The 17,121-nt window shown below is 36.3% G+C and overlaps 1 protein-coding gene across 3 annotated transcripts; it reads right to left on the reverse strand.

Annotated features, from left to right (window-relative positions):
- Positions 1-3,428: 3,428 nt before the first annotated feature.
- Positions 3,429-16,947, reverse strand: LOC112559411 (E3 ubiquitin-protein ligase MARCH1-like). Of its 3 annotated transcripts, none has more exons than XM_025230650.1 (4): positions 16,821-16,947; positions 14,272-14,574; positions 10,707-10,973; positions 3,429-10,139 (listed from the first exon to the last, which is right to left on the reverse strand). In XM_025230650.1, exons 2-4 carry the CDS (start codon positions 14,368-14,370, stop codon positions 9,744-9,746), a joined length of 762 nt encoding a protein of 253 aa, XP_025086435.1. In that variant the 5' UTR covers positions 14,371-14,574; positions 16,821-16,947; the 3' UTR covers positions 3,429-9,743. The 3 variants fall into 3 exon arrangements, with proteins under 3 accessions (XP_025086435.1, XP_025086454.1, XP_025086445.1); XM_025230669.1 differs by having other exon boundaries at positions 16,817-16,904; XM_025230660.1 differs by lacking the exon at positions 16,821-16,947 and adding an exon at positions 16,486-16,681.
- Positions 16,948-17,121: the final 174 nt, after the last annotated feature.

The raw sequence follows: 17,121 nt of genomic DNA on the forward strand, positions 1-17,121 counted from the left end.
ATTTGCAACCTAAATGTAAGGTGTAATACCCACTATATAACGCCTCCTGTCTCCCCGTACCCGTTTTTACGTGCTCATATTCCAAGGAGTCATTAATTACTGTCACGCGACGCAGACGTACGTTAATATATTGTTAGCAACGGATGCTTAAAACACATTAAACGAAACTTGCTGTCTGACAGGCATGCATAAAGCAGTGTAGTCTGACCTTGGCACTCTTGGATCATTTAAGATTTGAAAACGACTTACAATATTAGCGAATTACTAATTAATATAGTCAAATCGAAGTCTCATTTTGTGCTTTTAAATAACAATTTTATTAATAATTTCCCATTTTCTTCTAACTCCATATGAAAATAATCAATGCCACATTTGAGCTGCTGAAAACATTAAAATTTGATGCAGCTCGGAAACGATCGAGCAGCGTATATACACTTATAGCCTGATAAAAATCTGCAGAAGAATGTTTTATTAATTTACCTCTACATGTAAAAGCATGACAAAGTGGTTTTCTGTCATCTCATTTGGCCAGCCAGACACGCGAGACCCATTTAACCTGCTGTTAACGATTCAAACACGACAAAGAGCATTTGCATGTTCTGCAGATAAATCAATCCGCTAAGAATAGTAGCTCTCGTGGTTCTTGTGATAGTTCAAGAGCGCATATGTGTGTTTGCGCTCGCGCCCACGTATATACGAAACAATATATCTCCTGCTTGCAACATGAAAATGTAAAATGGAAAAGACTCTACACCTAAAATCAATTATGTTCTTTCAGTCTTTGATCTTCTAAAAGAAACCAGAAGTAAGGCCACATTTATTTGAAGCAACATAAAGTAGTTTATTTATTTGAGAATTTCTCTTTAGGACAGACATATGCTATGGGAAAATCAACTTTAAAAAACGTGGAGAGTTTTTGCCTGACGATGCAAAAATTATTCTCACCTGACACGCTGTTATTTCAAAAACTATTATCGGCGTGACACGCTTAAACGCTGAGTCACACAGGCAGTTGGAGTCTGAGAACGACGGCTTTACATTCCATCAAAATCGATTGTTACCAATCATTCCTCCTCACAACCCCCAGCTGTATGCTTTGGAAGGATTTTTTTCAGGTAGCTGTCTTCCGTATCCACCTATTATAGTCAGTTTCTGACATAGCACACAGGACGAGTTAATTATGGATTCAAGGAACATAAATCCCCAGTGACTGCATGCAACCAAATGTGTTGTGAGTACAGCCTTACGCGTGAGCTTTGTTCAAGAATAACATTGTGAGTACACGACAAACTAATTCTTCAGATCCGGCTGACCATTGACTGGAAAATAAAACTTTTGTTGGTACAGGATGTATAGTTAGAAGTGTCAGGTGACTGTAAGGAGTAAACCTTGGATGTGAATGAGTTGAGATAGTTTCTCATACTTTTATCGCGTATTTTTACGCAATAAGTACTGTAACATTTCTTTTTATAATTAAAAATTAGACAAGGCCTGCAAGAGTTTATAGACATTATAGTTGTCTTTATTCAAAATGAAAAAAACGCGCTAGTATTCGAGCGACTGCACTGAGTGCTGTGCGCGCAACTGATGCGTCTGTGACAATGACGCAGCTATTTATTTGACTTTGCACGTGACAGTTCGTCACACATACTGACGAGAAGAAAAATGAGCAACTCTTATATATATTACTTCATAACTGCATGTCTGAAAATTCACTAATCTTACTACTATAATAGGCTTCCAGAAAGATCGACAAACAGTATGTCCTTTCGACAAGCTTTAACTTGAACGGCACACAGTGCGAGATGACGGACTAAACGTGCTTCCTTTTCTTACCCCTCAACCCCGCCCTCCATGCGATGAAATGTAGTCATCGTCATACCAGCCAGCTAATGCCTACAGACTACAATTAGGAACCACTGAAGGACATGAACGACGGTACATTTGGATTAACCCTTTTGAGAATGAAAGGCCAATCAAAGCTGACGTCCAACATCAATTATAGGGAGAAGTACGCGTGATATTTCGAAAAAGTTGTGCTCTAACGGAATGTCGTTTCTCCTGCTTTAAGTTTTAAATTTGCCGACTCAATTTTCTCCTGGGTTTTGTAACAAGAAGTAATGATGAAAATGGCACATATAATCAAAATGAGTAGGGTTTTTATATGCTGGGCCAAATAAACATTTTCTCAGCCTGACAAACTGTAATTAAGCAGCTCCAAAATTAAGGAAATATTATGTTATAATAATGTTAAGCTGAATAGTAAGACTAAGTATGTGTGTGTTCGTGAAAGACATAAAATGTCATGCAACTATAGATCCTTCCTTACCTACATACCGTCATTGATGCCAGTGATAATGCTCATGCACAATTCAGCGTCTATAATAGCTTCCCACCTATATGAAGCCTCAACGGTAATAAGCCCTCGACTGTTAATCTTACACAGAAGGTGGCTTTATAATTCACTTGTTTTGCAAGTCAAAGTATGTCAGTACAGAATAAATCGATCAAACTCTCATTTCTGAGAAGATGCAGATGTACTGTTGGATCATCCAGAAAAGGTCTGCGAGGAACGCGCTTTCTGTTAGGAGTCCCATTTCACTTAACTGGAGAATTGTAAATATTATTTTGCTGCTCGTAGCTTAAAAAAATATATATACTGGGACAGATCAAGTGAAACTGCCGGTCGATCTCGTAAAACGTGTTCATTATTTGCTTGCCCTGCCTGAAAACCTATTTGATGGCAATTAAAGGCAGCGTTGTCAGACCTGTAATCGATAAGGACGATGATGGCAACTTACCCTGCTAACATTTGCTCACAAGAGCATGAACGCTGTTGCAAGGACCTTCGAGAGATTCTGCTTTGTGCCACTCCCGACTCCAAAGCATTTTTTTCTTTACATGCGTTGGTTGCTTTACGCATTACCTCAACCCAAATCTCTCTAGTATGATCCCTTTATAATGCAGTACTGCCTTCTGTAGGCAACAAATTTATTTATAAGTATACTTTCGCGGACTGCAGATTTATTTGTAGATGGACAAACTGGAAAAAAGCACTGTGGGGTGGGGTGGGGGAAAGGAATCCAGCCACAAGAGACCCTTAATTTATGCTCAGTCTATCATTTGGTCCAAGAGGTGTTAACTGCTCTATGTGGCAGCTGTTTACATGGCCAGTTGCTTGGCCGTGATAGGTTATAGATATGTAGATAGATACTGGTTCAGCCTCACCCTCATACAGGTGGAGAAGGCTGTTGAACTATAGTTTTTTTTTTGGTTTGCAAATCTTGTCTGTGACCATGTGACTGGACTGCTGACAAGGAATCTTTCTCAATGTCCATTAAAAGAAATCCTAGTGTTAAATCTATACGGTTTGGCAAAAAGAACTTCTTTGCTATGCTGATCTGTAAGAACAAAGTACAATAATGGCAGACTCTTTATCAACATCTTTATTCTTGTAAGCAAATCAAAGAACATCACATACACAAAAAATTCTTAACAATACTCTTGAGTACAACTATGCACAAAAATAAGCATCTCTATGAATGGAGGGTCTGTTGCCTTTTCTCCTACAAGTGTTACAAATATACCAGATATTTTATAGTAGAAGCTTCATCCCAGTCAATTTGTACTTCATATATTTACATTTATTGAGCACTGACAGATTTATCAAGCAGATCTGCAAAAAAAAAATCTAATTTATAAAACATCAAGGACTGTATAGTATGTCAGCTTAAAATATCAAAACTTGCATGACTACTGATATCCACATCAAGGACTTTCCCATATACCCCATGCAAACCCTTCTACTATAAAAAAATATATATATTTATATAAAACAGTGCATATTACATTTATATACAGTGTAAATGTTTGAGCAGAAAACTGTTTCCAAATTCACCCATAACATAGAGACAACCAACATTGAGATCAGCATTGTCTAATCCTAAATACATCTCTTGTTCTGTTTTTTTTTTTGTTTTCATTTTTAGAATAACTATCTGTTAAATGAAGTATCTTTAATTCAATATTTCTGTCTCCTATCCTCTCTCTGTCTCTCACAAACAGATCATCAATGCAGGATAATCATGTGTTAATAAATGGTTTCTTTTTATTTATGAAATGGAATCTTCCTACATAACTATAACTAAATTCTTTTTATGATGTAAGAACGAGTAAAAGGAAAGCTGATCTTTGCAAGCTGAAAGTTGGTTGTTGATACTTTACACCATAGGAACAAAAGCAAGAAGACTCAATAAAAACATTGACTTGTTCTAATCACTGCTACATTTAATCAATATATATGCAATTTTATTATTGACAGCCTGTGGTAAAATAAGCAAAATGTTCAGCATATTTATGAGTAGATGTGCATGTCTCTCTTTCTCTCTGTATATATTCTTTTTATAAATCATTTAAGATCTGACATGTATGACTAGAACAAATTTTTTCAGTGGTTCAGTAATATTCAAGAATGAAATCCAGAATATATGAAATTCAAAGCACAAAATAAAAGCCAAATTAGATTATTTTTTTATAATACAAAACACACTTCCTTTTTCTGAAAAGAATAAAAGCATGTAAATCTGCAAGCCCATGCACAATAATTCCAGTTACATAAGCAGAATATAAAAAGCCATGTTTCTGATAGTCTCTAATTCCAGACAATGGCAAAAGTGGGCAAGAATATGCTAAAAAGTTTACTTCATTTATTGGCAAACAAACACTTCACATACAACAGTATGTCTTTGTCTCTTTCTGGATGTAGCTGCTACATTCCAGCCTCTACAAGGCAACAAAACACAAAATCTTGTTCGTTGCCATTTCTATTTAAGTACTGCTGATGAAGGATTTATTTGAATTTTGTTGATGTGTTTACAAACAGATTAATTATTGAACTTCTCCAAATGAACCCCTTAGGTCTGAAGTACTGAAGTATTTTGCACCTAGTTCTCACCTGCATGCAATTCTTAGATCATGCTAAAGTTTACAGTACATGAATTAATAAATTAATTTTTTGAACAAGTTAAAACAGAGCTTTGTCTTCTACAGTAACATTAATCTAGCAAATTCTTTTCTTAAGAATTATAAACACTCATGTGAAGCTTAAGTTTTGCCAAATTACATCATATTTTTTATGCAAACAGCATGCTCTTAAAAGTATATTAAACAAAACACATTTTTTCTAGCATTTTAACCTTTAATATAATGAATGTTCACCACTGAAACGTTAAAAAAAATGAGCATATGTATGAATCATATGAACTAAACTGACAATGTAATCAGTGCTGAGGATGAAAAACATATCAAAGTTTATTTAACTTATTCTGTAAATAACAATGAATTTACTGCTTTCAGAATATTTTAATTATGAAGATCAAGATTACACAGCATACAAACAATATTAAAAAATATTTAAATGAATGTTATGCTACTGGAATAGATATGAATTATAACATTATTCTACATTTACAAAAAATTTTAGATTTAAGTCTACTTTTTCCCCTCCCTCCCAAATTCATAAACATGAGACTGCTTTTGTATGTTATTGTCTTTGTTGTCAGTCTTTGTTCTCAAGGAAAAAAGATTAGCCCTTATTCCAAACTTATTCCTCAACTATACTTTGCGTAGCTCTTTTTTCCTTTATGGTCTACATAATCTTTTAAAAATCTCATAAAAACTCCAATCACGGGAACTTAGTGTGTATAAGTACACACACACACACTGAACAAAATTGATAAAATGCATATTCAGATACCTTAAGTAATAAAACTCACTCATCTGTACGCATCTCCATTATAAGTAAACATATATATTATAAAATATATTATGCCATTTATTTTAAAAGTTTAAAAAGTGTCATACGTGACTAGTTAGCCATTAAAACTCTTTTCTGTCATATTCTGAGAGGGTAAGCACAGGTTTACAGGGATCATAGCAAAACCTAAGTTAAAACATTTCAATATTCTCAGAATTCCTTATTGTAGTTATATACACATGCAAATGTAAAAACAAATTTAAGTACTCACACATATCATATAATGAATTATAAAGCTTAACAAAGGTGAAGACCACTGTGAAAGAAACTATAAGCAGAAATTTAAAGGTGTGCATTAGGTAGGTCTAAAGTTCCCAAATGAGAAAACAAAAATCTGAAGTCAATTTTTTTTAATATGATCAAACATTTTCTATCAGGTATACAAATTCTCTGAATGATGGAAGTGGTTTTAAATAGTTATCTTTGGTTTAAAAAAAAAGGTTTTAAATATAGAAATAAATTACATAAATAAAACTGAAAAATGATCATATAAAAAACAACTAATGAATGTATAATATGTGCACTTTATTTTTGCCAACATCCAGTGTTTCTCTTAATTTTTGTAATTAAATGCATTTAAAAACTGTTAAAAGACCTCCAAATCACATAATCAAAATAGTCAACCTGATCAAATGTCAATAGCTTATAAACACAAATACATAATCCATTTACACTGTGGCTTTGGCTTTAACAGCATGCTAAACTGCTGATAGATGGACTAAATTGGTGTACATGATTAAGCTCAACAATCAGCACAAAAGGAAGTAATGCATCTAAACTCATATGCAATAATTTTTTTCTCCAAATCTAACCTTAATAATTATTACTAACCACCCAAACATAAGATTCATAATCATACATGCACACAGTTAATCTATCTTGCAAAACAATGCAATGATAATTGCAATGATCTTTCTTATAACTATCACTAAAATATTTTATTATTTTTATTTAAAATTTTGCTTGTGGATGAGAATACTATATTGATATATTTTTATCATCATATAGACACAGCCAACAGATCTCATTACAGTTAAAAATGTAGACTTCGACACAATGTAATAGCATGTAAAAAAGTAAATTCTCCCTAATATATGCAAACAAGGAAAAATAACTTGATAAATAAAATCAATGAATAATAAATTTAATAAATGAATGCTTGCCACAGACACACTTAATGCTGGAAACCATAAGTATCTGCCTTTTTTACGTTTCAAACTTATTAGAGCTGAGTTCTATATCAGACCTTTTCCTGTATTATCTTCCTGGTGCCTTTCTCTCACTCATACTGTTATATTAGTACAAGAATGCTAAAGAATTTACAAAGACAACGGGAAAACGTATAATTTAAAATTCTCAGCATCTTCAACACTAATGTGAAAACTGTCCTACTGTATGGTCCTGAAACCTGGAGAGTGACAAACACCATCAACAACAAGCTCCAGACCTTTACCAACCATGCCTTATGCCATATTCTGGGAATAAGATGGCCTAAAAAGATTTCCAACAGCAGCCTGCAGAAAAGAATCAACCAAAAACCTGCCAGCCAAGACACCAAGAAGTGGAAGGTGGGGTGATGGATCCGTCACACCCTGTGAAAGCCGGCTGACAATTCAACAAGTTCTGGGCTGGAACCCACAGGAGCGTCGCAGGGTTGGGAGACCTAGACAGACATGGAGGAGATCGGTCCACAGCGAGGCAGAGGCAGAATGCATGACATGGACCCAACTGGGAAGCGAGGCCCAGAACCGGATCCAATAGCATGATGTAGTTGCAGCCCTATGCTCCACTGGGGCCGTAAAAGAATAAGTCAACTACTGTTGTATTCTTCCAGTGACTACATTTGAATTTCAACTTAGACCTGGGTCATTATGCACAAATAACTTAAAGAATCTAACAGACAATTCTACCTTTATGATGTAAGTGGATTCCACAGACCTCTCTATCAGGTGATTTTTAGATAATAGTGAATCTGCCCTTACCCACCCACTTCACCAGATAACGGAATACACAGACTAATACCTTTATGCAAGTCATAAAATGTATGAAAATAATGCACCATTATAATAAACAAAATTATTGAATTGCATGTGCTTTGCATCAGTTAGTTCATTCCTTGTTGCTCCCTTAAGGCCGCAACAAGTGTGTGTGCTTCGCATTAGTACCTTTTAAATGCAAATATCTTAAAAATGTAGAGTTGACCAGATGCCCTGTCTGTGCTACAAGGCGCCAGCTATAACTGGCTACCTAAGATGACAGTATTAAAAAATATTAATTACTTGAAAAAAACATGCTGCAGTGGATACCCTCACATTGTGGTATTGTAAACAATGATCAGGCTGACAGATTGGCAAAATTATGGTGCTGAAGACAGGCAGATTGTGACCCAGAGCAAAGCACAATAGATTAGTGATCAATTATACAGCTACATCTGGTGTCATCCCCAATATGCTCCCGTGGAGATGAAGCACAAACCATGGAGCATATTTTACAAGAGCGTAAGCTCCTTCAAGAGCAGAGGGTGGTCTGGCCATTAGTGATACCCCTTGACACCAAGCAATATGAACATGTGGACACTTTGCAGATGCTTACCAGCTTTATCAAAGACAAAGGAGAACAAGAAGTTGATATTGTGTGATGCAAATTTATATAATTTTGCAAGTAAAGAAAATTACAACAGGTTTTAATTGTTTTTCAGACATAAAACATAGGACTACTCAGTTATGTATTGTGCTCTTTTATATATGTATATTATCTCATTTTCCTATTATGCATGACAAAGGATATATGTCCTAAATGAGAACATTTATGCATATGGATCTGTAATGCACAGGAGCAATATACTTATCAGTGAAGACATTTCAGATAACATTTAAAAAAAATTCCCTTCACAAGCAAAGCATTGAAAGTCAAATGAAACTTGTGCAAAAGGTTTTGCATAGACCTGGAAAAATAAATCTGGAATGTTTGTCCTTTCAACATGAAATACAAAATAACTGCCAACTTTCTTAAAGTCCACTTAAGTGAGGACAATTTTAACGTTTTTTTTTTTTTTTTTTGAGCATTTATTAGCCACAATAATGATGACTGAACAATCTGCCAAACGAAACATCTAGCACTTGCATTGTAAAAACCTTTATTTTCGAAAGCATCTTTTAAACGCCAAGTACATGTACTTTAGCATGATTCAATTTTATAAAAAGAAAATATACAGATCTTGTGAGCTGACACAACTCTAATATAAATGTCTGTCAACATATGGATATTTAAGTATGTGTATTGTGTCTCTAGCTGTTATATCCTGCAAAGAGTGAAAACTGACATTAATGAGACAGATAACTCTAGACATTCACAGAATACTATATACAAATGCTGGTCCAATATTTGTTGTCCCTAGCACTAATTACCACTAAACATTTACATGCTCTCAAGTAAAGGACATGTACATGTACACTCTCTCTCATTCCTTCATTCACTCAAATTATTTCATTTAGTTGTATACAATTTTCCATGTTTGCAACAGCTAAAATGTGCACAAACGTTTTGAAACAATGTTTTTCTTTTAATACATGATCTGCTTAACTGCATAATATGAAAAGTTTGATACCCTCATCTTTTTCTCACTGTAACATCTTCACAAAAAAGCATTAGGCTGATATGGCAACTGCACAAAAATATAGTGGGGATTTTTGTTTTAATTTCTGTTTTGGCAATTTTTTGTTTTGCCACACCATGACAAAACCATAAGGACCAGGCTGCAATACTTGTTGCAGCCATGACCATTATTTTTGTTTCCTTTCTTCTCTCTCTGTGCTGCTAAAGTCAAAATAGCCCAATGTTCTCAATCAGAAATCTTGAATACATTAGTTAAATGAGTTACAAGCCCACCTATACTGCTTGCTTGTAACTACAGCCCTTGTACCATTAATCATAATGACTCCACATCTTGCAGTGCAACAGCATTGGTCATTCCTCCTTCCTCTGATTTTGCCTTAATCTTGGCTACAGCATTAATTCGGAATTCTTCTGTTTCAGGAACATTGTCAATCTGTATCACTTTGTTGTAAGCTCTCCATCGCATAACTAAATGAATATACATCTTACACTGCACGTACATAAAGACTAGGCCTCCTGTAAAACCGATGGCCACAACAATAAGCTTAGTCCAGAAAGGCCAATCCAAGTTGCCATTTGAAACTTCCTCAGTGGTGCGATCAATAAGAACGTAAAGAGACCAGATGACACATGTGATTGCAATGATGTGGAATGTAACAGAACAAATTATCTTTCGCCTTTCTGCTGTTGACATATCCAGTTTTTCCCACTAAACAAAAGAAAATATGTGATGATCAAGAGTTAAGAAATGGGTATCCTTTCATTATCTGTAATTTTTTTTCTGATTACATACTTTAATTTTTTTTAAGACTATATATTCTATTTTTTTTAAGAATACATATTTCATTTTTCATAAACAAAAAGCTTATTTATTACTCTTAGCTTACTTATTAGCTGTAATGGCAAAGACCTTTAGACTTTAACACAAACTACATTTACTGTCATCTACACATTGAAAAACTGTTTACTGAAGAAAAAAACAACATGCAAGCCAATGGAGAAATAAATCTTGACAGTTTACCCATTCAAAAAACCAGCCCTTCCTTGAGTGGAGATTCTATATTTAGGAAAGTCTACCCAAATAATGCTCATTATGTGTAATGCAAAACCATATGAACAAAACATAAAAACTGATCTCAAAAAGCAAGAAAAATATAAGATTTTCAATAATTCACTCCTAGTAATATACATCAAGCAAACTTGTTCTTCTATCTTCAGTCATTTCTCCATTGCCTTGACACATTATGACACAACAAAGACTTAAGACCTAGATTACCTCTTTGAAAGGCTTGGTCTTGGTGGTCATTATGTAGTCAAATCTGCACAGTTCACACGTGATTTTCTCTGAGCTCTTAATCCATTTCTGTAGACAGCGCAGGTGCACATACTTGAGAGAACCCATGCACAAGCATGGAGAGATAAGCTTGTTGCCATCCTCACCTTCACAGTGGCAAATCCGGCAAATGTCAGATCGTTCAGATAATGTTGATAACTGAGACTCGCATCTGTCCTGGGTATCGGATGTGGCACCAGGAATCACTTCCTGAAGTAGCATCAAAATGTCAACGAGTAATAATTCAGTAAAATCATTATAGTGAAAAATGATGAAAACCACAATTTTCATAACAGATTTTATTATACTTTATTTACTAATTTTTATACGAGTGTATACATATATCGAGAGAGAGGGAAAGAGTGAAAAAGCTATATGCACAAAAAACATTTGGAAATGATTCTTAAAACAAATAAAGTAACTGGTAAAGCAACAACTATTAAAAGAGAGAGAAAGAGATCTTCACAACAGAATTTACTAGTTTGTTAACTATTTACACCTACATAATTACAAAGAATAATATTCACATAAAATATTTTCAGTTTTAGCATAAAAATAATGCTTGAAACAAATAAAGCAACTGGTGAAACAAAAACCATTAAAAAAGAGAGCGAGAGAGAAACTAACAATAAACTGACGTGCTGAAATTATTTTAGGTGTTTATATCTTAAGTTCTGCAAACAAATGTCAAAATTACCAAAATAACAATTACCTACTTTCCATTACCTACTACTTATATATACCTGGTACTTATCAGTGCTTGCAGATAGAGGGGAGAAAAAGGAAAAAGATAAATAAGAACAAAAACATTAATTTCATAGCAGATATTCTTGACCAGTCACCGAGGCAGATTATCAAGACAGATTTAAACTACTAATGTTGTCCATGTCTCGTTCTTGTTCTTAAGCACTACGAGCATGCTCCTTATGAGTGTGAGTATGCACTATACAAATCTTGCATTTATTATTATTTCTTAGACTTATAGTCTCTTTTACAGAAATTAAAATATGCTCTCTCACTTTATTATCAGTACTGTGATTTTGCGTTGTGTTAAAAGGCTTAAAACAAAATACACCACCACAAATAAATATAGACAAGAGGTCATCCTGAAAAATAAAAAACTGTAGAGCAGGCCATGTCATGCTCTGAATTATGATACTATAATTTTGTTTCATTTATTCCTGGTTACTCCTTGCGGAGCATAGGGCCGCAATACCATCTCGCCAGCAGGTTTGAGGCAGACTCCCTCAGTTGGGCCCATGTGGTTCTGACGTCCTTTGCCTCACTTTCTACTGTTCTTTCTCAAGTCTGCTTTGGTCTCCCAACTATCCTCTTACCCTGAGGGTTCCAGTCAAGTGCCTGCCTGGCACTAGTGTCAGCTGGTTTGGTGTGTCCTATCCAGCCCCATTCGCCCTTTTTGATGTCTTGGCTAGTGGCATTCTGATTGGTTCTTTTCCACAGGCTGCTGTTGGAGATCTTTTCAGGCCATCTTATTCCTAGAATATGGTATAGGCATCAGTTGGTAAAGGTCTGGAGCTTGTTGCTGATGGTTTTCGTCACTTTCCAGGTTTCAGAAGCATACAGTAGGACTGCCTTTGCATTGGTGTTGAAGATGGTAACTTGACCTGGTGGCCTAGTTTCCAGTCTACTGGTGGTACCTCTTGTTCCCATATCTTGTGTAGGAGGGGCTGTAAAATGTTTGCTGTTGTTTGCTTTGCCACTTTTCATCTTTTTTGATAGCTTAATATAATTATTTATTATTATAATAATATGTTGATTTGTATAGCACTTTTCCCCACCATTAAAGGCAGGCTCAAAGAGCTTTACTAAAAAGAAAAACACAAACATAATAATGGATGCTAGTCTCAAAAAACAGTTGTAAATCACTGAAAAATAGCCGAATTCTTGTAGTAAGATCACCAGGTTAGTTTTACAATCACTGACAAATTGCCAGATTCTGTTAAAGAATTTCCGGACTGAAATACTGGAGGCAATCATCAGCATGTTGGCAAGTCATAGACTGTTCGCAGGCACTGGCCTCCTACAACACTTGAGTGAGAGTTGTGGAGGCCAGTGAGACACACCTGTCTGATAGCTGATATTAAAACATGACTAGCCTTCACACTTTTTGTATGACACCTCTGCTATGCAAGTATTCCAGAGCATGCAATACATTTGCATGAGATATGTGACCACTAGCTCCAGCAGATCGCTGTGAAGTAGGCATGCTACAAGTGACGGCAAGAACCATAGCCCATATAACAGGCATGACTCCACAGTTTATTGACGAAGCTACAGTAATGTGGGAGAACAGTCTCATGTGTAACTGCTTTGTTAATGCAACTTCTTTCTGTACATAAGTTTTTTTGCAGTCCTGTTGTCGAGTGTTGACCTAGATGCACTGTAGTTGTATCTTTTTGACCTTTGTCTATTCCTGTACATAGTTGGTAGATACAGGTCACACAATCAAACTGTACGATGACCACTTCTGATGACAATGACTAACTGATGTTGAGAGTGACCTTCACCTTGTTTTCTGTCAGTGGTGAGGTGATATTATAAGACTGCCTGGCTGGTGGAGAATCAGACAGCTGAGATTCGGAACAAGCACAATGCTTTGCTACGGATTTGTCTGATATAACTTTTGTCTGTCTTTAGCCTCTTGAATCTATGAACGATCAGCTACTTGTTTTAGCAAGTCGTCTGCCCTGGGGCCCGTGCTGGTTCTCAACAACCCTGAGTTCAAATCCTACAGCTCGGAAAGACATTGTGTCATCTGTAAAAACGCAGAATATGTCAACAGAGTTTTGGGTCAACGGAGCTGAAATCGTCAGAAGACTGCTGGTATCGTCCCAATAACAAAGCAAACAAAAACTGCATGAAAATTTTTGAAGCAAAGGACTGACTGTGATCTTCAAGATCTTCAGAAGAAATCATTAGGCAGAAATGACCGGTAGTTACGGATGAAAACAAAAGTCAAACAGTCCTGCACAGGAACGACACAATAAAAAAAAGCACCGGTCTACACAATGGACACCAAAAACATAAAAACTAATAAAAATGCAAAAAACTGCAGAGAGCTGCCTCCCTCAAACCTGCTAGATCAGACCTGGGCCGGCCCGCCTCCTGTCTCTGACCGTCCCGCCCGCTGGCCCGCCCGCCAGTATATATACTATATATATAGTATTGGATAAAACTGAGTTAACTATATTAGTCAAGTGTCTACTTCAGATTCTCAATAGATAAGAATAAATTTTAGCTATGCATAGTGTAATTTATCATACAGTGAGATTCAAGTTTCAATGTGACTTTAGGCATCAGTGAGGTATCAGTGCTTACCTGCTCTCACTGTCAGAAACTTTCTTCCTGTCATCTTTCTCAAGTCTAGTAAAAGCAATGTATGCTGCACTAATTCTAATGTAAAAAATGTAAGGTAATTTTCACCTCAAACTATCTACTTTCAGCACTATACCTGATATAATAAAAGATTTATTTAAAATAAACATACCTTTGATGCTCCATTTTCTTTTTCTTTAGAAGCATTCCTAGCATCTTTTTTGTTCTTCATGACGTTTAATGGGTGTACAGAAACTTTCTGAATTGGCATACTGCAGCCTTCATTTGGTAAAAATGACTGTTCACATGACCAATGTTTACTCCACTTCCACCCAACAAAGTCTGATCTTAAATGAACTTGAATGAACCATTTATATGCACACAAGCTGCCTTCTGCTCTTTACTGCTTTCCAGATGAATCAAGCATGCAGATGTTAAATTTTACATGGGAAATCTAACACTTGTCTCCAGCACACTGAAAATTAAAAAATTAAAACTAAATCACAGTGTAATATATCAAGTCAATGTAATTACATCTACACAGAGAACTGTAATAATACAGTCCCAAAGTTTTTAAAATGCCAACAGACCATACAAAATATCTTTTGTAAGTAAAACATATGTGCAAATATCAGAAAAAGAAAGAAAACTATTAGGCAGCATGCCGAATGTAAAGAGCAGTCAAGCAGAAAAAAATCTTGCCAAGAACTTATGCAGATTACTCTAATGTTAGACATAACATCTCACATCCTCACTCCACTAATGAATCAAGACAGCCATACAGCACTCACCATTTGATTTGGCCCATAACCTAATCAATTTCATCATTCTCCCAAATTGTTAACAAAGCCAAAACAAGATTACATCCAGGAGCTGATAAAGGCAATGACCACAACACATTGTTGTTACAAAGCTAACTTAAAACCTGAACCCCCACAAGACCTAAACATTAGAGGGGTCTTCAAGGTCCTAAGTTAGAGGTGAATTCACCATCCTGAACATGATGGACTGTGATGTAGATACCCTTGTTGGAAACATCAAGAGGTGCTATTTTCAGCAGCTCTAGAAATGCTAGGGCAACATAGGAAAAAAAAAACCCCAACATAAAAGAACCATTGGTCACAAATAACATACAAGGCCTCAAGACTTCAGTAATTAAAGACACCTATGGCCACCTCACACAAGGATATGGACTGAATACTGCAATGATCTGAACAACTTAGAGCTGACAACAGATGTCAACATTTATATATTCTAAAGCAACCAGAGAGCCTTAAGACTTACCAATCCAGTAGGAAGAGTTTAAGAGAACAGAAGGAAGGAAGTGTTGACAACATCCCAGCTGAGCTGCTTGAGCTATTAAAACAGGATGGGTAAGAAACAACAAAAGCCCTTACTGCTCTGTGCCCAAGAATCTGGTAAGGCCCAACGAATGGACACAATCACTAATGCTATCACCACCAACAACAACAACAAAAAAAGAAAATCAGTGCCAAAACTACAGAACCAATAGGCTAATCAAAAACCCAAACAAAGTGATGCTAAAAGCAATCCAGAATCCATTGCCAGAGTCTGGCACAAGAGCATGTAAAGCAAAAATTCAGCATCAACGAGGGTCTTCTTTTATTCATCAAAGCACTGTACAAAAGCTTAATGAGTGTAGTACAACTTAAAAAAACCAAACTTGAGACTTCTTTCAGACAACAATAGGTGTCTGCGTATGGTGCTTCCTATCATCAGTACTATTCAACATGCTATTTAAGAACATGTTACAAGAAACTTGTCACAGCCATCACACCCCCATTTCCATCAATTGAAGGCCCTATATAATCTGCATTTTGCAGACGTTGATTTTATGGCAGGCACCAACAGCAAACTGAAATTCCTTAACAACAGACTGACGGACAGTTCACATGTCTGAGGAATGGAGACCAATAGGGTTAGGCTTAACACCAATGGAAACAAGAAAGCAGAGCTCTACATGAACTCCAGGATGTGAACCGCTTTAGGCACTTGGGAGTCACCCTTTCCAAAGAAGCCAGATGTGCGTCGGTTATCAGTATCAGGATGACTACTGCGACAGCGGCAATGTCCAGGCTGGACAAAATCTGGCACAGCAACACTCTCAGATTTGCTGGCAAGTATATATAGACCGCACACTTCCCTCGTAGTTCTCATCCTATTGCACGGGCGTGAGACGTGCTTTCCAATACGGAAAGGAGAACCCTGGCATTTGAGATCAAGTGCCTGAAGAGCGGACACAGAATGCAAAACCAATGACTTTGTATAACAATTGCCACCCCCGTGGGACATCGGGGATGCCTTCAAGCATGGCAAATTGGTCTGGTTCGGCAAGTAATCTGGTACAGCACTCTAAGACCTTTACCTTCAGGGACCTTTGAAGGGGTTTTATGCAGAGATGTGCAGAGGAAAAACTTGCTTCCAGATATAAAGAAGGTGAGCTGATCGCTTCATGCAGTAACTGCTCAGCACCGCCCTGAAGATCTAACTGGCGAATCTTATCAGCCGCTGCCTCTATCCAGTCGTCACCTCCCCCCACCATTCCCGAGGACCAGTACTGCCGGACCAGCATAACCGTTCAACTGGCTTCAATAAATGAATGAATAATTGAATAAATTTCACATATTTTCTACACACATATCAAATTATGATACCTAAGGGCACGTACATCTAAAAATAATCAGACGATGACATACTCACAGGAAAAGTTGCACTGGTCGCGTTATATATATAAACCCAATCTACATTCACATCCTCTCTGCTTGTTTCATGTGATGTCACCGACAGCGACCTCTGCTGGGCTTCCTGTTTACATCGGTGACGAGCGAGAATTAAACCCCTTTCGAAAACTCCACTTGTCCAACCCCAAAAATATTTGTTTTCCACACCTATTTAATAGTACGGTCTTACCATTGAAGCTCTGCTACATAAACTACATCAAATAAATATTATTACATATTGTTATTACTTTCACGGTCAGAAGTTACATTTCTACTTTTTA

Source organism: Pomacea canaliculata, linkage group LG1, assembly GCF_003073045.1.
Source record: "Pomacea canaliculata isolate SZHN2017 linkage group LG1, ASM307304v1, whole genome shotgun sequence".
NCBI lineage: Eukaryota > Metazoa > Mollusca > Gastropoda > Architaenioglossa > Ampullariidae > Pomacea > Pomacea canaliculata.

Bases quoted from the DNA above. Each gene is read 5' to 3' on its own strand.
- LOC112559411 (XM_025230650.1), bottom strand. From the start codon at position 14,370: ATGCCAATTCAGAAAGTTTCTGTACACCCATTAAACGTCATGAAGAAC. The intron at 10,974-14,271 runs GTATGTTTATTT...ATGCTACTTCAG, and splicing joins AAGAAAATGGAGCATCAAAG to GAAGTGATTCCTGGTGCCAC. The intron at 10,140-10,706 runs GTAATCTAGGTC...TCTTTTGTTTAG, and splicing joins AGACCAAGCCTTTCAAAGAG to TGGGAAAAACTGGATATGTC.